This window comes from Oryctolagus cuniculus, chromosome 12 (assembly GCF_051225735.1).
Source record: "Oryctolagus cuniculus isolate XC-2025 breed Fujian yellow rabbit chromosome 12, ASM5122573v1, whole genome shotgun sequence".
Taxonomy (NCBI): Eukaryota; Metazoa; Chordata; class Mammalia; order Lagomorpha; family Leporidae; genus Oryctolagus; species Oryctolagus cuniculus.
Window position 1 is genome coordinate 112974136 of NC_142878.1, and position 19470 is coordinate 112993605.

Below are 19470 nucleotides of genomic sequence, written 5' to 3' on the forward strand. Positions count from 1 at the left end.
ATAAAAATCAGGGGCTGGTGCTGTGGCACAGCAGGTTAAAGCCCTGGCCTGCAGTGCAGCATCCCGTGTGGGCACCAGTTCTAGTCACAGCTACTCCTCTTCCAATCCAGCTCCCTGCTATGGCCTGGGATAGCAGTAGAAGAAGGCCCAAGTCCTTGGGCCCCTGCACCCACATGGGAGACATGGATGAAGCTCTTGGCTCCTGGTTTCAGATCAGCACAGCTCCAGCCATTGTGGCCATTTGGGGAGTGATCTAATGGAAGGAAGACCTTTCCCTCTCTCTCTCTCTCTCACACTATCTGTAACTCTACCTCTAAAATAAGTAAATAAATAACATCTTTTTTAAAAAATCAAAGCTTAAAGTTAACTTACAAATAAATCATTTCAAAAAATAGAAACAATAAAAGCAGCGATGTTGTGCCTTTCCACTTTTTAAACCCAACACCTACAGTTCAAACTAACTCAAACTTCAAACAATAAATTTCACTGCCTAGCACAGAAATGTCTCAGAAGTGGGCTGGAGCTCAGCAGGTGCAAGTTTGATTAGTTTGGGGGTAGCTGGGCACCTGGCACTGCTCCCACCGCCTGCCTAGCCCCAGGAGCCACACCTCTGGGGCACTTTCTGTGGGTTCCCGGTGCCTACCCACACTGGAGGCTGTGCACAAGTTGGCCCCTCACTGGCTGCAGCCATGGAACCCCATAGCATGGAGTATTTCAGTGCCCAGGTGTTGCAGAAGGATGTTGGCAGCAGGTTGCAGGTCATCCAGGAACTCCTGCTGTATCTCAATACCCCCAGTGCCATCTCAGACCTGGAAGATGACCAGAGCCACCTGGCCAAGATCATTGATGCGCTCATTGGCTGGGTGAGATCGAGCAATGATCAGGTATCATTAATGGGATTGGCAATTTAAGTGCCTTTTTCATAAATTTTCAGCACAATTTAAATCTTACACAGCAAAAATTATTGAAATTTTAATAGAATGGAAGATGTCAAAAATAAGGTTTGAGATGAAGCTCAAACAGTGATATTGAAGTTCATGAATGAAGTAGCACCACCTATGTGTGCATGGGGACTCTTGGCTTCAGTTTTTAAAAACGAGAATTTTCTATCTCAACAAGGTATGTGTCTGTGTCTTATTGAAACATTAAACAATTTTGGGACTCAGCCATTAGTCCTCATCAAGTTGGTGTAACATTGTGTGTCCTATTTGGAGATTCTAATAGTCAAGTGAGAGAAGCTGCAATATTGGGTATAGTGGAGATTTATAGACATGTGGGAGAGAAAGTGTGAGTAGATCTTTAACAAGAGGAATTCCTTCTGCTAGATTAAAAATGATCATTTCTAAATTTAAAGAAGTGCAAAATCCAGGTGGTATGATTTTTGAGTGTCTGCAAACATAAACGCTTTGATGATGAAAAAATCAGGGGATGGAAATAGACCATCATCAGCTGCTTCAGCCTTCAAGGTTCCTGAACCTAAAATGTCCAGAAATCCTGTTAACAGTGCAAGGAAACCTGGTTCAGCAGGTGGCCCTTAGCTTGAAGATGCTTCAAAAGGAGGTGCTGGAGCCATTGACAAAGATGATTTTGTGGTTTGTTCTTTTTTTGACAGGCAGAGTTAGACAGTGACAAAGAGAGACAGAGAGAAAGGTCTTCCTTCCCTTGGTTTACCACCCAAATAGCCACCATGGCCAGCACACTGCACCAATCCAAAGCCTTCCTCCTGGTCTCCCATGCAGGTGCAGGGCCCAAGGACTTGGGCCAGATGAGGATGATTTTGTAAAAGCTTTTACAGATGTCCCTTCTATTCAGATCTATTCTAGTCAAGAACTTGAAGAAACATTAAATAAAATCAGGGAAAGTTTGTCAGAGGACAAACATGACTGGGATCAGCGTGCCAATGCACTTAAGAACATCTGGTCACTGCTGGTTGCTGGAGCTGCACAATATGATTGCTTTCTCCACATTTATGCTTGTTGGGTGGGTCATTTAAATTTGCAGCTAAGGATTTTAGATTCCAAGTGGTTCAGGAAGCTTGTGTTACCATAGCTGGAACAGACATGGCAACTTCTGGATGTGCAGCAATCATGTTCATCATTCAGAATACACATGTGTCCAGACTTGTGCCTTTAATAATATGCAATTGCACATCAAAATCAGTCTGTGAGGATAGGTTCATTTGAATTTTTAGATTTCTTGCTGCAAGAGTGGCAGACTCATTCCTTACAAAGACATGCAGCTGTCTTGGTCAAAAAAATTAAGGAGGGGGGCTGGTGCCATGGCGCACTTGGTTAATCCTCCACCTAAGGCACTGGCTTCCCATATGGGCACCAGGTTCTAGTCTCAGTTGCTCCTCTTCCAGTCCAGCTCTCTGCTGTGGCTTGGGATAGTAGTGGAGGATGGCCAGAGTTCTTGGGCCCCTGCACCCTCACAGGAGACCAGGAGGAAGCACCTGGCTCCTGGCTTCAAATTGGTGCAGCACCAGCCATAGCAGCTATTTGGGGAGTGAACCAATGGAAGGAAGACTTATCTGTCTCTCTCTCTCTCACTGTCTATAATACTACCTGTTAAACAAAAGTATTCATGCCTACTTGAAGAGTTCCAGCAGTGTCGAATCTCTTCCACAATCAGACAGGTCCTCATCTAGCTCACAAGAAAGTTTTAATTACCCTTTTTCTTCCAAATGGTCTACAGCAAATCTGTCAGCTGTGGCTGGAAGAGTATCAGCAGATAGCAGCAAAGCCAGTTCCCTTCCAGGAAGTCTGCAGTGTTCACGAAGTGACATTGATGTGAATACTTTTGCTGGTGCCAAGGCACATCATGCTTCTGGGCAGTCTGTGCAAAGTGGGCAGTTGGGTGCAGATGGCTGCACGTGCGCTGAATCCAGGTTCCTATGCTTCCTAGGCCAGGTGAGAGCAAAGCTTTCAGCACCGCATTCTGGCATGGGAAATGCCAAGATGGATTCTAGAGGACAAAGCTGAGTGAAAATGGTCTCCAAATCACAGCCTGGTAGCCAGTCGGGGTCTTCTGGAAGAGTTCTGTCCACAATAGCCCTCTATACTGTGAGTTCTGGTGTTCAAAGAGTCCTGGTCAATTTTGCCCTAGTACAGAAAAGAAACAAGGTACCAAGAGGCCAGGGATGTAGCAGAGATGCTAGCCCATCAAGACTCTGAGTTGCCCAGAATAGTCATATTCCTTGACCAATGTGAGTCAGGGATGCAGCTGGGAAGAAAATCAGGAGAGCAACCAGGACACAAATCCTGTTTGATTTTTCAACCCCTGGGTCTGGGGTATGGGATCAGTCAATCAAGCTGACCGTCATCTTCAGTCAGTGATATGAGAGTCCTGAACACAGGTTCCAATGTGGAAGAGGCAGTAGCAGATGCCCTGGAAAAACCTGCTCAAAGATATGAATTATATGGAATGTTTTCAGATGATGATGCCTACAGCAATGTGCCTAGTGGTTATTAAGAAGGCTTATATAGTTCTCAAAATGGTAGTAGTCCAACATATATGAGGCAGATGGAAGATGCTGCAAAAGTCCTTAATAGATGTGCTAGTTCCAATTGGTCAGAAAGGAAGGAACGACTCCTGGGCCTGCAGAACTTATTTAAAAAAAAATCAGAGACCCTTAAGTCGAGTTGACCTGAAAAGATTATGTGAGATTTTCACAAGAATATTTGCTGATCCTTATGGCAGGGTGTTCAACATGTTTTTGGAGAGGCTAGTGGATTTGATACATTATCTCCAAGTGCATTTGAGTATGATTCAGAAAATATAAACTCTGAAGATATTTACAGCTCTCTTTGAGGTGTCACTGAAGCAATACAGAATTTCAGTTTCTGTAGTTAAGAAGATATGAATGAGCAATTGAAAAAGGATTCCAAAAAGGATGATGGTGATTCAGTGTGTGGTAGTCCTGGTATTGCTGAACCAAGAGCAGGAGGTGATGCTACTGACTCAAGCCAAACAGCTCTTGATAATAAAACTTCATTGCTCCATTTGTTGCCTGCTCACTCCTTCCTATGCTCTCAAGACTATAATGCACACCATTCTTAAGATAGCATCAGTCCCTTCAACATTTCTACACTCAAGGAACCCATGTTTGATGATGATGCTGCCCAATTTCCTGATGATCTTTCCTTAGAGCATTCTGACCTAGTTGCAGAATTATTGAAGGAGCTGTCTAATCACAATGAACGTGTGGAAGAAAGAAAGATCACCCTCTAAGAACTCATGAAAGTGGAATAGGAAAAATCTTTCAGTGTTTGGGATGAACATTTCAAAACAATATTGCTTTTATTGCTTGAAACCCTTGGAGATAAAGAGCCAACAATCAGGGCTTTGGCATTAGAGGTTTTGAGAGAACCTAAGGCATCAACCAGCAAGATTTAAAAACGATGCAGAACTGACTGTAATGAAAACATTGGAAGCACATAAAGATCCTCATAAGGAGGTGATGAGATCTGCTGAGGGAGCTGCATCAGCATTAGCTACTTCCATTACTCCAGAGCAATGTATCAAAGTGCCTGGTCCTATCATCCAGACTACAGATTACCCAATTAACATGCCTGCAATCAAAATGCAAACAAATGTGATAGCGAGAAAGTCCAAGGAACCCCTTAACCGACTTTTGCCAGAAAGTATGCTAGGCCTAATACAGGGTTATGATCACTCAGAGAGCAGTGTTCAGGAAGCTGGTGTCCTCTGTCTGGTGGCTGTTCATGCAGTGATTGGTGATGAGCTAAAACCACATCTCAGCCAACTCACCAGCAATAAAATGTTTGTCATCTTTGCATCAAAAGTGCACAGAGAGGTTCAGGAGGAATTGATCCCACTGCTGATATTTCTGGACAAAGTTAATGAAGCTCATCAAAGTGAACCAGGTCTCTACTGAAAAGGACAGACTACCCTCATTAGTGAAAAGGAATACTCAAAAACATCTTTTGGAGCTTAACCGTTGTTTCCTAGTTTTAGAATTTCATTTTGTTTCATTTTCTACTTTCTGTAATGGAGGACTGCCCTCAGCCTGCATGTAACTTTTAGAGTAGTAATTACAGATTCATGAAGAAGCAGTATTTTTTTTAAGATTTGTTTTATTTATTTGAAATACAGAGTTAAAGAGAGAGGCAGAGACAGAGAGAGAGGTCTTCCATCCACTGGTTCACTCCCCAGATGGCCACAACGGCCGGAGCTGCACTGATCTGAAGCCATGAGCCAGGAGCTTCTTCCACGTGGATGCAGGAGCCCAAGCACTTGGGGCATCTTCCACTGCTATCCCAGGCCATAGCAGAGAGCTGGATTGGAAGAGTAGCAGCTGGCACTAGAACTGGCACACACATGGGTTGCCAGTAATGCCAGAGGATTAACCTACTGTGCCCCAGTGCCAGCCCCAAGAAGCAGTATAAACATCAAAAAGTACAAAGTAATTTGTTTTTATTTGACAGGTAGAGTTATAGACAGTGAGAGAGAGAGAGAAAGGTCTTCCTTCCATTGGTTCATATCCCATATGGGATGGCAGTGCTGCAAGATGGAGGATTAACCAAGTGAGCCATGGCGCCGGCCCCAGTACAAAGTAATTTTTAACCTAATTCATCATTTCACATATTTGTAGTTCTTTGTCTTCCCATTAACCTTTGCCAATTTTATGATTATATAATTTTTTTAAAATCCTGGTTTAACAGGAATGCTTAAAGCTTTAAAAGTTAACACTTTCAAACATTTTTTGCCTTTATTCCACTGCAGAATAATATTTTTATTCCTACTTTGAGTTTTGTCCTGTATCATGCCCTATGCTAGAAATACTTAAATGATGTGAATTAATGCAGGACTATATCGAACTTCAACAGGCCTCTGTTTGTGATGGTGATACCTGTCATTAGCTGCCACTTCTTCAGGGTGATCTGTAGTTTGAAAACTAAGACCTCAAAGAGAAATGTTACAGAATCATCTAGTTCTGTGCAACTGATATTGTTTGTTGGTTATTGATCTTGCCATTTTTATTTAAAACCGTGTCCTTTCTATGATCTCTTAAGAAAGCTGCACCAAATCATCTCCCTGTTGTTTTCTTGATATTTTTGAAAATAGGTTTTATTGCAGGGGGTTTTCTTTGTATCTTTGTTACGAATGATACCTTTTTGTATTTATTAAAATCAAATTCACTTATGAATAAACTTGATCATGGAAACAGACCAAAATAAATCAAGTGCAGGCATGTCCATGACCATGTTCTGTTTTGTATGTAATAAACTAATTATTGAGACATGGGAGTTGACCAGCACCTTTTTGTTCAGTTATGGAACCTGGTTTCCTGTTACCATGAAATTGTCTTACTTGAAAACGTTGATCCTGAGGAGAGAGAAGATGGTGCCAAAGCTGTCTTCAGATAATGTGCTCAAATTTTCTACCTCTTCAGGGCTGATATTTCTAACTGAACTGCTGCCTATAGTGTCTTTTGGAAAGCTCCTTCAAGGGTGATTTTCTATTAATTTTTAACAAATTTTTTAATCATGTTCTGTGACACCTGTTCTTTTCATGTGTAGCAAAACTTCAGAAATTACCAGTTTTGATGAAAGGCCAAATTATGTCACTTGGAACCAGGATGATAATGGTTTCTCATCTTGACTTTTATTATTTTTGTAAATCCTAACATAAAGCAAATTTGACTTGCAAGGCAAGTAGCTATTAGGGAAGCAATTTGACATTGTTACAGAATTATCTGTACTTCATTTAATTGAAAAAATGTAGAAACATATGTAAAGAATTTAGACAAGCGTACTGAATGGATGACATCCTAGGCTTTTCCCTCTCTTTGTTTCTCTTTGAGCAGCAGGAAAAATGCTTCTCTATGTCCTCTCCCATTACCTGTAACAGTTTTATTCTCTAATGTTAATTACATGGTACATTTATAGTTCTAAGCTTACTGTTGAGCATATATTGACAATAATACTGTGTATAACATTACTTGAAAATTTAATAATGTGTCCCAGCTGTTTTTTCTGTCTTACTGTGAAATATTTTTAGTAGAAGGTCTTATAGCAGTGGTGCTCCCATGAATTTTTAAGTGAATCTGGGGAGAAAAGATTCACCAGGAGCACAACTACAATCCAGTGTACATAGATGGCTGTATACATATGCACATGTTACACCTTAATTTAGGAAGAAAAGATATTTTAAACATTGAAATATTATAAACATGTAAACTCAAAATTGCTTCATGCACCATGATCTCTGCTGTATTTTACATTCATTGTAAATCAAAATATTGGTTTAATTTTAACCTCTGCTTTAGGATTCTTCTTTAACTACTGTTTATAGTTCAGTAGAGTGACTCAAGCTGGATGATAATTCTGCCACTGGATCAAGCACCTGGCATTGAATAGCAGACACTCAAGAAGTGGGTGAACTATGTAATAGAAAAATATGGTTTACAGTGTCTAAGTGAAAGCTAATTTATATAAGCATTAAAAATAATGTTTATAGTTACCTATTTTCAGTTGATAAGGCTATGATAAAGTTATTGCTTATTCAGTTCACCATGTGCAGTAAACCCTTACCTTGTTCATTCTAGAAATGATGTCAGCTATCAAAGAATCATCACAAAAAAACTGTTGTTTAAATTTTTCCTTCTTTTTCTCAGCCAACCTAATTCAATGTCATTCATTTACTGCACTGCTCAAAACTAATTAAAAGCATGTCATTCCAGGCTGCTTTGTGTTTCACTATGGAATCTCCAGGAGAGGCAAAAGGCCAACATCACTTTGAAAGACAGATTGCAAAAGAACTATACATCACCCACTCCTGAAAGTTGGCTTATATGGGAGACACCAGGATTCTTAGATTTCTCATCCAAGGTGGGGGAAAAGTCCCTTGGGCCTCAAATTCTTCTCTAGCTCCATCAATTTAAGTCATGTGTAATGACTTTTGAAAGTTTTCACCTTCCTCATTGTGCAGAGCCTATACAGAGTATGTACAGTCAGCCAGACTCTGACACATCCAACTAAAATTAAGCATCATCATTAAAGAATCCTTCCAGGTTTAAATGGTGGTTTTGCCGCTTTTTACCAATAGCATCTTGGGCAATCTCTGTTCTTCTTCACCTGTAAAATTATGATAATAATGATACCTACCATTTAAGCAAGAATGAAATAGGGCAACACATTTAAAATGCTAAGGACCATATCCCGCTGGTAATTACTCAGTACTAGCTTGCCTTTATTATGACTACTGTCCCATCAGGCTAAGTCCAATGGGCCACACTTGAGTTCCCATACGCTGAGCCTATAAAGTGCAATCAACACATGATGCAGTCTCAGTTATAATAATGTCTCCTGTATCCCCAGAGTGCTCTAGACCTCACATAGAGTAAACTATACCCAAAGGATTGTAAAAAGTGCACAGGGGAAATGGAGTTAAAAGGTAAGTTACTGTTGGTACAATTTTTAAAAATCAGTATCTAGTTTTTCCCTTATACACATTTTTTAAAGGAATTCTTGAAGACTCCGCATGCACCCTAGTCTCCACTATGGACAATATATTGATGGCCAGAGTCCTCTTGCTTGCACATTAACCTTTCTCATCTGATTTCACTTACATAAAAAAGCTGTAGGAAATCATGGGTAGCCATTAGGAGGTCAGGCCTCCCAACAGTCCCTGGGTTCCACACTCCCCTTTCTTAACACAACTAAATTCTAAGTAAAGGGAAAAAGCATAGTTCTTAGTCTTCTCTTCCTGAAAACTTCACTTTCAAAACATTAAGTGAAGTCCTCTTTAGAAATTTCAAGTTGGAGTAAGAACACAGCTAAGGTCTATAACCTAGATAGCTGATTATTTTCAGCATCTTTGAGTAGGAATTGTTAATGAGCTTTTAATCTGAAGAGCTTAAATCTCCAAAGTGTTAAAAGCTTTAGTGAAGTACCACAGAATTCATAAAGGAAACCTCATCCATCTCTTCCCTACTGTTAGGAAAATGGCACAGTTTTATCTATGGTGCGATCTACACTCTGATTTGCATCCTAGGCCCTAGTCCCCACCACCATTGCTGGAAGCCAGGTAGCCACATGGCCCAACCACTGGTGTCAGCCTCACCCCCCTCTTAATGGGATTCGCTACTACTGCTTCCCTGCCCACCCTCCAGCAAAGTTTTAAAAGGACCTGTTCCTGAACACGTGGCTCTCTTCACTTCTTCTCTTCTCTAGCTAGCTCCTCTTCTCTCTCCTCTTTCTCTCTTATTCTCCTTTTCCTTCTTTGCCTCTTCCCTCCAGTCTGCTAGGTTTCCCCCAAAAAACCCTTTCCCTTACTCTGGTGTTTGGTGTGTTTTGTGGTGGCATAACACCAGCAACTCCCTTCCTGACACCCACCTCCCAATAAAAGCAGCCAAGAGAATTTCTTAGATCATAGAAACACATCAGTAGTGTTAACCTCCAAGTCCTTGTTTATAAATTGGCTTTTTTTTTTTTAGCAGGCAGAGTAGGAAATTGCAAGAGAGAGACAGAAAGGTCTTCCTTCCATTGGTTCACCCCCTCAATTGGCTGCTATGGACAGTGTGCTGTACCTATCCAAAGCCAGGAGTCAGGTGCTTCCTCCTGGTCTCTCATATGGGTGCAGGGCCCAAGCACTTGGGCCATCCTTCACTGCCTTCCTGGGCCACAGCAGAGAGCTGAACTGGAAGAGGAGCAACTGGGACAGAACCGGTGCCCCAACCAGCACAAGAACCCAGGGTACCAGTGCTGCAAGCAGAGGATTAGCCTAGTGAGTGGCGGCACTGGCCATAAATTGGCCTTTAAATTGTAGGAGATTGAGGTAGTATACTTAAATCTCCAAACACAAGCCCTCAAAACAAGACATGCTGTGAGTTAGGAAAGAGGAGAAAGCATGAAGCCACAGTCAGACCAGTTTTATTTGGAAGACTAAAACCTGGGAGGGGCTCCCTCTCAGGTGAATTCATGAAAGAGAGTTGCCAGTGAACACATAGCAGAAAAAAACAAGAACACCCTCCCTTGCAGACTAGTGGTTTATAATACAAAGGGGCTGGAAGGGACTTGGAGGTTTGAGCCAAAGCTGGGGGCTGCTGAGACAGAGGAAGAGTTTGGGCTAGTTTTAAAGGTCCTTTGAGATAACAGTGTGAGATGGGAGGGGTTTAGACTGAGGCTGGACTGTGAGGCTGAGCTGAGAAGGGGGAGACAGCTTGGGAGGAGATAGAGAGCTCTCAGACTGATATGAAGAGTCTTCAAATAGTGTTGTGTCCAATAGGCCAGGTAGGGCAGGAATAATCAATGCAAGGTGGGATTGTATTAGCAAGGTAGAGAAACAGGGGACTGCTTGTTATGTAAGTGAGAGGTTAACATGGATTTAAGGCTTTTTGTCCTGGCTCCATCACTGTGCATGAAAAAGTCAGAATAAAACAGACTTTGATGAAGGCAAGCTCTGGTAGAAACTTTGTAATGAAAATTTAGCCAATTACTACCTATTGCAGTTCAGATAGATTTTAGTCTTTAGCTAAAGAGATTCATGTTTGGTGCCTTTCAGCTGGGAACCTGAGGAAATGACTAACAAAGGTAAATGCAATAGGAGTGGCCAGAGACTCCAGTAGACACAGTTTTGTGCTCCACCAGAGGCAAAATCCAGCCCTAATGATGAAACTATAAATCCCAATGAGTGGCCACACACATAACATGTTTCAAGTCTGCAAGGAGTACTTATATTTTGCAAGAACTTTCTGTAAAGCCTCACACTATGTGCATGCCTATGTTTGTTTTAAGGAAATATTATTTGCTGGACCTTTTGCAGGAAGGACAGGCAGAATGTTAGCCACATGAGTCCCTTCTTCACAACTTCAAACATGACTAGTACTGCCAATTCAGATTTAAGAAGAAGTCAGCTGCTAACCTTGGCTGTGCATCTTGGGGAAGGGGCAAATGGAATGTACTAACTGCTATCTCTTTGCTCTGTTTCTAGCCTGCAAACCTCTCCTCCCCTTCTCTAGTAGTCCCAGCTAAGAAGTCAGCCTGTTCACTCGCTCACCAGTCTGTCTTACAAACCCTATGCCCTACTCTCCCTGTGTCAGACCCTCAGATCATGCATGTGGGTGAGCACATTGGTCAACACCCAGTGTTGCACATACTCTGTGCACTGTGACTCACAACCTGCATACATTAACCAGAATCTCATCTAGTGGCCTCTCAGCATCACCCACCCAGGTTGTTGTGCTCAACCCAGGCAAAGCTAAGCTTAGAAGAGCATAAGAGGAAGAACATAGGATCAGGAGATCAGCCAATCCCTGGAGCAAGGACAGTCTATTCAATAAATGGTGCTGGGAAAACTGGATTTCCACGTGCAGAATCATGAAGCAAGACCCCTACCTTACACCTTACACAAAAATCCACTCAACGTGGATTAAAGACCTAAATCTTCGTCCTGACACCATTAAGTTATTAGAGAACATTGGAGAAACCCTTCAAGATATTGGCACAGGCAAAGAATTTCTGGAAAAGACCCTGGAGGCACAGACAGTCAAAGCCAAAATCAACTATTGGGATTGCATCAAATTGAGAAGTTTCTGTACTGCAAAAGAAACAGTCAGGAGAGTGAAGAGACAACCGACAGAATGGGAAAAAATATTTGCAAACTATGCAACAGATAAAGGGTTAATAACCAGAATCTACAAAGAGATCAAGAAACTCCACAAAAACAAAACCAACAACCCACTTAAGAGATGGGCCAAGGACTTCAATAGACATTTTTCAAAAGAGGAAATCCAAATGGCCAACAGGCACATGAAAAAATGTTCAAGGTCACTAGCAATCAGGGAAATGCAAATCAAAACCACAATGAGGTTTCACCTCACCCCGGTTAGAATGGCTCACATACAGAAATCTACCAACAACAGATGCTGGCGAGGATGTGGGGAAAAAGGGACACTAACCCACTGTTGGTGGGAATGCAAACTGGTCAAGCCACTATGGAAATCAGTCTGGAGATTCCTCAGAAACCTGAAGATAACCCTACCATTCGACCCAGCCATCCCACTCCTTGGAATTTACCCAAAGGAGTTTAAATTAATAAACAAAAAAGCGGTCTGCACCCTAATGTTTATCGCAGCACAATTCACAATAGCCAAGACCTGGAACCAACCTAAATGCCCATCAACGGTAGACTGGATAAAGAAATTATGGGATATGTATTCTTTAGAGTACTATACCGCAGTAAGAAACAACGAAATCCAGTCATTTGCAACAAAATGGAGGAATCTGGAACACATCATGCTGAGTGAAGTAAGCCAGTCCCAAAGGGACAAATACCATATGTTCTCCCTGATCGGTGACAACTGACTCAACACCAAAAAGGAAACCTGTTGAAGTGAAATGGACACTATGAGAAATGGTGACTTGATCAGCATAGCCCTGACTGCTAATGGACAACTTAATACATTATCCCTCATAGTATTTTTTTTTTGTCTGTTCTACTTAATATGACTGGTTTAATTCTGTAATTATCACACAGTTATTCTTAAGTGTTGAAAATTAACTGAAATGTGATCCCTGTTAAACATAAGAGTGGGAATAAGAGAGGGAAGAGATGTATAATTTGGGACATGCTCGGGCTGACTTGCCCCAAATGGTAGAGTTGGAAACATACCAGGGGATTCCAATTCAATCCCATCAAGGTGGCATGTGCCAATGCCATCTCACTACTCCAAGTGATCAATTTCAGTTCACAATTGATCATAATGAAAGGACTAAGAGTCAAAGGGAGCACATAAACAAGTCTAGTATCTGCTAACACCAACCGATAGAATAAATAAAGGGGAGGGTGATCCAACATGGGAAGTGAGATACTCAGCAGACTCATAGAATGGCGGATGTCCTAAATAGCACTCTGGCCTCAGAATCAGCCCTAAAGGCACTCGGATCTGGCTGAAAAGCCCATGAGAGTATTTCAGGCATGGAAAGCCAAGACACTCTGGCAAAAAGATCTCTGTGAGTGAGATCCCAGTGGAAAGAACAGGTCTTCAAAGAGGGAGGTGCCTTTCTCTGAAGGGAGGAGAGAGCCTCCACTTTGACTATGACCTTGTCTAAACAAGATAAGAGTCGGAGAACTCAAGGGGCTTCCATAGCCTTGGAAACTCATAACTGGTGCATAGGGAGATTACTGATGCCATAGACAGGAGTGTCAATTGGTAAAGTCAACAACAGAAGTCACTGTGCACTTACTCCTCATGTAGGATCTCTGTCCTTAACGTGCTGTACACTGAGGCTTAATGCTATAACGAGTACTCAAACAGCATATTTCACTTTGTGTTTCTATGGGGGTGCAAATGACTGAAATCTTTACTTAATGTACACTAAACTGATCTTCTGTAAAAAAAAAAAAAAAAAAGAAAGAAAGAAATTTTCAATTCCCAACTTGACTCTCACTGGGATTAAACATGACAATAGCTCTGATCTGATTTCATCATCATTTTAAAAAAAAATCATCTATTATTTTTCACTTTATGTTTCTGTGTGGGAGCAAACTGTTGAAATACTTACTTAAGGTATACTAAGCTGATCTTCTGTATATTAAGATAATCGAAAATGAATCTTGATGTGAATGGAAGGGGAGAGGGAGTGGGAAAGGGGAGGGTTGTGGGTGGGAGGGACGGTATGGGGGGGGAAGCCATTGTAACCCATGAGTCGTACTTTGGAAATTTATATTCATTAAATAAAAGATAAAAAAAAAAAAAAAAAAGAAGTCAGCCAGTTCACTCACTCACCAGTCTGTCTTGCAAACCCTATGCCCTACTTTCCCTGTGTCAGACCCTCAGATCATGCATGTGGGTGAGCACATTGGCCAACACCTAATGTTGCACATACTCTGTGCACTGTGACTCACAGCCTGCATACATTAACCAGAATCTCATCTGGTGGCCTCTCAGCATCACCCACCCAGATTATTGTGCTCAACCCAGGCAAAGCTTAGAGGAGCATAAGAGAAAGGACATAGGATCAGGAGATCAGCCCACCTTCCCAGGGCCCCTGCCATGTCACCCCCTGAAAATGCCATTGCTATGGCAACTCTCCAACCTTGCAGCAGTGCTTCCTCCTTCCTCTGACTTTAGGTCTCCATGTATCTGTTGGCCTCAGCAGGCACTCCAGGTGCCTAGATCTATCAATACACCACACAAAGGATTGCTCAATAAATGCTTATTAAATAAATAAATGGAATGTCTTGCATAGCTAGAGTGAACATTTAAACTGTGTGGCCCTGGATGATCTCTGTTTATGCTTTTCAACCCTGTGTACTGATTTATATGTCCCTTTTATGATCAAATTTGTATCAGAACAACAAATTATATATCCACCTAATTGTGGCAGTCATCAAACAGACTTAATCCTTTACTAGACAGTTTTTGGAGGTCAGAAATCTTATTTGTTAATTTTTTATATTTTCAATTATTCATTCAATTAAGAGACTGTCAAGATGCTGAGTTACAATATCAATGCAAGCACATTTCTTGTCCTCATGAAATTTTCAATTTGGCAAGAAAGAGGAATCTACTGAAAGAATATTGCCTAGGGTAGTAAATACTAGTGTGAAGTAAATGGATGAACATTTAAGCATTCCTAATCCAGCAACAGCCTAACCCCATGGACTATAATGGACAGAAGTAATCATAAACATAGAACTCCATGTCATCCAGTTATCCAGTTACATTTTTACTTAAAAGCTTTAAAAAAAAACCCACACATATTCTTAAGAATACTTATATGTGCTTCCTTGACATTAAACCTAAGAAAAATGACCATGGAATAATAGCAACTTTGAATCTCCTTCCTTTTTTAGACAAGTTATAATTGTTGGTGGTTCTCTATAGTGTAGATTATTTCTCACTGTTTTTCCAGATGAGAAATCTGGGGTTTTATAAACTAAGCCCCAAGACAAAACAAAGATTTCCTAAACCAGTAGTAGATTTGGTTGACCTTGAACCCAGATCTTTTAGTGATATCACCATGGGTAAATGCTGAACTCTTTGTACCTCAGTTTCTTCTTTGTAAACTCCTGATGATACTGTCTCCAGAATTAATCTAAGGTATAAATGATATGATGTAAGGCATTTAGTCTCTTAACCCGGCTCCTATAAGACACACAACAATGTTAGTTCTGTATCCAGTTCCCTTGTTTGTTTCTGTGCTTGGTGCATTAAAAGATGGTGAAAAATAATTTGAAAAGAAGTATAGGGGCCGGCATTGTGGTGTAGCATGTAAAGCCACTGTCTGCTGTGCTGGCATGCCATATGGGTACTGGTTTGAGTCCAGGCTGCTCCACTTCCTATCAATTTCTCTGCTATGGCCTGGCAAAGCAGAGGAAGATGGCCCAAGTACTTGGGCCCCTGCATCCACGTGGGAGACCTGGAAGATACTCCTGGCTTCAGATAGGCTCAGCTCCAGCCATTGCAGTCATTTGGGGAGTGAATCAGTGCATGGGAGACCTCTCTCTCTCTCTCCCTCTCTCTGTCTCTCTCTCTGCCTCTCTGTAACTCTGCCTTTCAAATACATAAAATTCTTTAAAAACTAATTATAAACATCAATAAAACACATATAAAAATTGTATTCTCAAATTTGGATGTTAAACTATGCCTTCCACACCTCTTCAAAAAGTTATATTGTATTCGTAGTTATTTATTATTTGAGAGAAATTTCCAGGGACAAAGCAGCAAATAAGACTTTTCCAGAAGAATGCACTTTATGAGGAGCAAAGGTTTGGGTATCAGTTATCAGCAGCGGGTGTCACTCGTTAAGATTTTTGTTCAGGAAAGGAAGCATACCAACTGATCCTTGAGATTCTGAGGTGAGAAGGAAGAGAGGAGAATGTAAACAAAAGCAAATGCCCTCTGAAGCCCTTGGGGAGAGCCAGATGCCCCAGCCTGGACTCCATTTCCCAGAGTCCTCAGGTGTCCCGACGTATTCCGTGTTACGAAAGAATCGGTGCGTGCGCATTCCTGCCCAAGCGCCTCTGAGTTAGGAACAGAGGAAGCTCATTCAGTACCATGAGGCTGCTCTGACTGCTCTGATCCTTCCCACACAGTCACTGCCTCTCGCTCCACACTGCAATCCCAGGCAGTTTGCAAACACACACCCAGAGCCTCCCACCCGTGCTGCTGCGCCTCTTCATTTGCTGCCTGTGGGTCCCACGTGCTGGGGACTTTCTCTGCCCCACACTCTGCTTTGCTCCTCTGTGCCCGGAAGAAAGAGGACGTGCTCCCTGGACTTTCCACGGCAAGTATGGAGAATAAGAAGGTGCGCGGATTCGTGACGGGGGAAGGGGTGGGTGCTAGGGCGGCTGGCGGCTCCCAGATGTGGCTCACTTGCTTCTCAGTGATCCTGGCAGCTTTTCCGTGCAAAGTCAGGGCTGGAATCCGGGCTGTCCCGTCTCCCATCGCCGCTTGCAGCCTCCCAGCTCAAGAACAGTAGCAAGCTACCTCGCCCAAACTTTCCTTAACGTGCTTTATTTTTTAGTTATAAGGGGAGGGCTAACGGATTGGGGAGCTGCACAAGTAGGACAGATAAGAGCACAGCGAAGATCAGCAAGATTCCTTTTCTCTAAATATTTAAATATATTTATTTAAATATAAATAAGGCCGGTTCTCACTTTGAGTGGATAGGACTATGCCATCTGGTCAGGCCTCCTGCTACATCCAAAGGCCATTCCAGCAGGGTGGGTCTTGTTAGCCTTCAGCAGGGAGCCCGAGGGGGCAGGGGGTTGGAGAAGGAGGATCAGACTAGAATCTGCTCCAAGGCCTGCATCCTGCGCTCCCTGGCCCGGTGGGGTCCCTGTGGTCACAGCTGGCAGCTGGTACCCTAGTGTTCAGTTTTCCTTTTCCAAGTGGGAGAAGCATGAAGGGTGTGCTGAAGCTTTGTGGATTCACCTCTCTTCCATGTTTAGTGGACACACTTTCTTTCAATCTTGAATTTGAGGCCATGGAATCATAGCTGTTGCTTTATTTGGCTGCTTTTTGATGTCTGTCTTCAGCCCTTCTTTCTGTTAGCAAGGATGTCAACTGTTATTGTTGGGAAAAGAGTTGCAGATTGGTGCCTCCTCACACAGGGCACCACAATGTTAGGAAAAGAGGTGCAGAATAGAGAGCAGGCAGTGTGTGGATTTACAGCCAGACTGAATTTATTCAGAGAAAATAAATTCCTAGAGGTGTGTGACCAACTGCCTTCATGTACATTGATGGACTATGTGGCAGGATGCCCGGATCCCCAGGGGCTGTAACTTTTATATTTTAGGAGGGATTGGCATGGGAGTGGAGATAGGGGGCTGCAGGTGGAGGGGAATTCCTGGAACTGGGTGGGGCTTTGGGTACTTGGAAAAGAATGCAGGGTGGGGTATGAGGGCCATAGAGTGTGAGACTCAATTGAGATTCAAGGGCAAGGAATACATTCCAATGTTTATCTTTTTTTTAAAGATTTATTTATTTATTTGAAAATCAAAGTTACAACACAGAGGCGGGGGGGGGGGGGGGGGTGTTCCAAAAATGGCCATAGCTGCAGCTGCACCGATCCAAACCCAGGAGCCAGCAGTTTCCTCTGGGTCTCCCAGGCAGGTGCAGGGGCCCAAGGACTTGGGCCATCTTCTACTGATTTCCCAGGCCATAGCAGAGAGCTGGATTGGAAGTGGAGCAGCTGCGTCTCAAACTGGTGCCCATATGGGATGCTGGCATTTCAGGCCAGGGTGTTAACCCACTGCACACAGTGCTGGCCCCGTGTTGATCTATCTTTTGAGCGATGAGCAAGAATGGCTAAGGCTTATATCCTTGTTCCAACAATTAACTGCCACTGATCCCTTTGCAAAGTTTGCTGAAGTTAATACAATCTATCTATTGTGTGGGTTAACTGGAGCTATTTTAATCTGGATCTGCATAAAGTGGAGGACCATAAAAGCATAAATATAGAAAAGTAATACTTTTTCTCTTCCCAGTTCTTTACAGTCACCCAATGATCCTCCAAGCTGATTATCTTACAGTTCATACGGTTTTAATTGAGAGGGCCCATTACTTGCCTTGTTTGGGGTTCCATGTTTAAGCCTATGACATTTTTGACATGTGAGGATATTAGTTCTATAGTTTCATAATGACTGTGGTCTGTGGAAGCATCTATACAAGTTGTTAATGTGAGGAAGGGTAAGAAAGAAGAGAGATGACAAGAAGTGCATATCTCTCTACAGAGTTGCCTGCATAGTGGAGTAGAAGGTGTGACTTTGAAAACTATTTCTGACTTTCAGGATAATGAAGTTTTCACATGCATAACTGTGTTTTAGTGATTCATGTGTTGTGGTGTTTCACGGATTAGTAATTGTTGAGCACAATGAGACCATCTAGGAAGTAAAAATAGAAAGTGAGTCCTGGATAGTGTCCTTAGCTCAGTTGGAAAGTGAATCCTGGATACAGCCTGGAACACCTTTTGGGAATCCTATGTGGGTGGCAGGGACCCAAGTTATTAGGTTTGGAATAGCTCAAGTTCTGGCCTTTTGTACCCTCAGAAGGAGAGATAGGAAAAGGAGACAGAGACTGACCTCAACAGAGGCAGTTTGCTTTCTTGGAGGCAAAGGGGGGTGCAGCCCATCTCAGGAGAGGGCTGTTGGCAGGTGAGTCAGGATACCCACTTGGCTCTTCCAGTGAAGAGGGAATTTTTCACTAAAAGGGGTGGGGAGGTGTAGAAAGCAATTGGGGAAAAATGGATGTCTAGCTTTTCTGTTTCACAAGATGCTCTGTGCTACTTATCAGCTTTGCTATTTGCATTGCAAGGACACATGAAGGGTTGGTTTGGCAACTTGGGTCTCCACAAAGTTGAGGAAGTGGGTTAAGAAAAAAGAGAGGAAAGGATAGGTGGGACAAGTCCCTTACAGCTTTTGGGATATCTGCTGCCTTTCCCAGGCCTGTTCATGGAAAACTGGGTTGGAAGTGGAGAGCTGAGACTTGAACTGGTGCTCATATAGAAAGGTTGTTTTGCAGGAGGTAGCTTAAACCAGTGTGCCACAGAACTAGGTCATCCACAGACAATTTGAAGTGGAAGCGGTGGCTATGAAAGTGCACTCTAGAATTACAAGGGAAATGGAAAAAAGTTTCTTCTAACTCCAGTAGGTTCTAGGGGCCTCTAGTGGACATTGGCTCTGTCTTGGCCAGTAACCAAAGTGAAAGAAGTCAGAACTTTAGCTAACATTTTGCTTTAAATCAGAGGTGGGAAACAGCCAGTCCATGAAATCATCTGTTCTGGCCCTGCCAAGGCAACTGCATGTGGCACTGGATACTCAATCTACAGCATATAACTTTTAATTTGGTAATTTTGTGTGATCCATGAATGATGTCATAAATATACAAATGATCTTGGCAGGAAAAAAAACATCCCCACCCCTGTCAAATGTTAATGGCATATCCAAGGCAGTTTACAAGTCTGTTTAAGTGGGAATGAATGGCTACAATTACCAATT

General features: G+C 42.4%; 1 protein-coding gene and 1 pseudogene across 12 annotated transcripts in view; both read left to right on the plus strand.

Moving 5' to 3' along the window:
- Positions 1-689: 689 nt before the first annotated feature.
- The window catches only part of LOC127485933 (CLIP-associating protein 2-like), a 99462-nt pseudogene continuing 80681 nt past the window's right edge, over positions 690-19470 (plus strand).
- The window catches only part of LOC138844769 (uncharacterized), a 30094-nt gene continuing 26553 nt past the window's right edge, over positions 15930-19470 (plus strand). For 11 of the 12 annotated variants that reach the window (XR_016217680.1, XR_016217681.1, XR_016217682.1 and 8 more), the window contains exon 1: positions 15930-16277. Coding sequence is in view for 1 of the 12 variants with exons in the window: in XM_089309566.1 (XP_089165692.1) it covers positions 16263-16277 (15 nt within the window). In the remaining 11 variants the exon portion in view is untranslated. The remainder of the gene's footprint in view (positions 16278-19470) is intronic. The other variant, XR_016217689.1, reaches the window with a different exon arrangement.